At 33.7% G+C, this 2784-nt stretch overlaps 1 protein-coding gene across 1 annotated transcript in view; it reads left to right on the top strand.

Annotated features, from left to right (window-relative positions):
- Positions 1-2784, top strand: part of RUFY1 (RUN and FYVE domain containing 1) — a gene marked incomplete in the record, with an annotated part of 48019 nt that overhangs the window by 40304 nt on the left and 4931 nt on the right. The window contains 1 exon segment of the mRNA XM_072400802.1: positions 467-515. Coding sequence (XP_072256903.1) covers positions 467-515 — 49 coding nt within the window.

Below are 2784 nucleotides of genomic sequence, written 5' to 3' on the forward strand. Positions count from 1 at the left end.
CTTTAGGACTTTTCTCTTTTTCTCCAGGACAGGAAGTTAGGAATAGTCTTTCCAAGGAAAACATACAAAAAAAACCTTTCCCCACTCATAGCTTGAACATTTTCTTTAGAAAATGTTTTAATTTAAAGATGTTAACTAAAGATTTAGGTTAAGAAAATGTTTTGGCTTTAAGTAAAGTTTTTTTTGTTTTTTTTTGTGTTTCCTTGGAAAGATTTTTACTAACTACCTGTCCTGAAAACCAAGCCGCTAAAGAGAAAATATCTATAAAGTTCTCATTTTTGTTAGCCGTCAGTGGAAAGATGTCCCATTTAATGATTTAAATAAATGGGACATCTTTATTGTACACTTCAATAGAAAATGAACAATCACAAAAACAAACCTGGTTTATACATGAAAGTAGTTGTTGAATTGTGTAAGTCATAATTTGTTTTTTGCTGTAAAGAACATATGTTTGTTTTGTTTTTAGGTCAAAATTAAAGATGGAAGACATCAAAGAGGTTAACAAAGCTCTTAAGGTAAAAAGAAGGTTTGACTTCCTGGATTAGTTATATTATTTTATTACCTAGACCTAAGTTTACAACTTTACTTTTTTTTAACCTTGTGGCCAGAGCTGAATTCTCATCCCTGGTCTTGCTTGTTCTAACCTCCAATGATATATATAATTTTTCTAAAGTGTGAATCATTGGCTGACAGGATTGTGAGGCGCGTATATATTGTCATTTCAAAAACAATGTATATAAAATGAAAAATTAATTCTTGATTTGACAACTACAAGTTGCCAAAAGAAGCTTCATAGCAACCCCAAACCAAATCATTTCCATTACCATGCATCACAGTTAACATGTGGTTCTGAAATGCTGCCGTTTGTGCCAAATATGTCTACTGTTACTATGGACATGGAAAAATCATAAGGGCAGATTGTATCATGTTATCTGGCTTGCCCCAAAAATGCCGGATTACTTAACTCCGGACCCAATAAATTACTGGGGAAAAAAATTGAATGTTTAGCCTGAACTTTATGCCTTCCAGGTCTGGCTTGTCCACGCTCTTTTGTAATGTCAGCGCAGAAGGTGGATTTTTTGCTAAAAACAGGGCCTGCACTCTCTGCTGCCAGTGTGGAGCCATTAACTGTAATTAAAAAAAAAAAAAAAAAAAACAATCCTAGATTGGTGACCTATTTCAGCAACTTTTTTTCTGGTGCTAAGCAGTAATTGCACCACCACTACCAGCACAATAATTGGTGAACTGATCAGAAAAATGGATTCAGACTGGCCCCATGCTGTTCAAGCTTACTAAAATTGGCTAAGGAAACCATTTCTAGTGATTTTCCACTAAGAAACGGCACAATATGGGAAATCAGCCACATTTTTTAGCAACAGTTTATGAGATAGTACACCAAGAAAAAAAATATATATATAATTTAGACTCAAATTATTTAACCACTCTGACAGGATTTTAAATAACTCTTTATTTATTTTTTTTAATAACAGAAGTTTCAGCAGCATATATGGGCAATGTACTGAAAATTGGGTAAATAGCAGATGGTGGTGTTTTCAATTTGTCCACTAGATGGGGCAGCATAGGTTTTATTGACATAGAGTATTTGTTGTAATGAAAACAAAAACAGCATGGCCTGGCTGTAAGACAGACTGAAAAAAAGAAAACGCTGTTAAATAAGTGTTATATATGTTCAAAGAACATTATATTAAAGCAGTCAGAGGAGAACAGTGCACCACAGTGTAAGATGATGCATTGTGGTGCACAGCAACACTTGTTTTGAATACCTGCTACCTGTGCTGTTGCACATAATATGTGATTTACTGCATTACAGTTTTGCCTTTAAAATACCACATTTTATGTGCTTTTATCTGCAGTTTTTTAGGTCAATGACAGAGTTTCTTTAGGGACTGGAGCAGCAGTTAAGGAAATTTTAGTTGAAAACTTAGGAAACATGATTTTACTATTAGTAGTTAAGCTTTATTACAATGGACAATATTGTCATTTTATCATGGCTAGATGATATTGTTTTAAATACTAATATTCAGGTTTATGATTACTAAAGGATCCCAGGGTCACATTGTAATTGGGGGTTTCTCAAATAGAAAAAATAATTCTATAGACTCTTCTGTCATAACAAAAGTCTGTTAAATACTTTCTATTAAACGGTTTATAACCAGTCAACCAACCTGGCCTATGATAATAAATTTAGATTGCCTACTTGTACCTTAAAAAAAAAGTACCCATAAAATTAATATGAATAAATACATTTTATAAACATTTATTTATAAGTGGGAAATTAAATCGCATGGGGTTCAGTCCTAATCTGTTTTCCTCCCTTTTTACAGGTCAAAGAATTTTGTATTTTTGAATTGAGTATAATAGGGTCATTTGCTCTTTGCTCTCAGAAATAAAGCAGCTAGGAAAAATTAAGGTTGACAAAGCACCAGGACCTGATAGATTACATCCATGTGTTCAAAGCCATTATTTCTAATTTTAGGAGACTCTTTAGTAACTGGCAAGGTACCGATGGATTGGCGTAAGGCCAATGTGGTTCCTATCTTTAAAAAGGGAGGACAGTGATTACCAGGTAACTACAGACCCGTTAGTTTCCCGTCCATAGCTGGAAAGGTCTTGAAGGGTTTGATAAGGAACCACATAGAGGTGTTTATGCTAGAAAATAATATTATAAGTGATCAACAGCATGGATTCAAGAAAGTCAGAAGTTGTCAAACAAATTTAATGAGGAACAAATATGAGGAAGTAAGTAAACAGGTAGACAGTGGA

Source organism: Pyxicephalus adspersus, chromosome 2 (genome assembly GCF_032062135.1).
Source record: "Pyxicephalus adspersus chromosome 2, UCB_Pads_2.0, whole genome shotgun sequence".
In the NCBI taxonomy this organism is placed as follows: domain Eukaryota; kingdom Metazoa; phylum Chordata; class Amphibia; order Anura; family Pyxicephalidae; genus Pyxicephalus; species Pyxicephalus adspersus.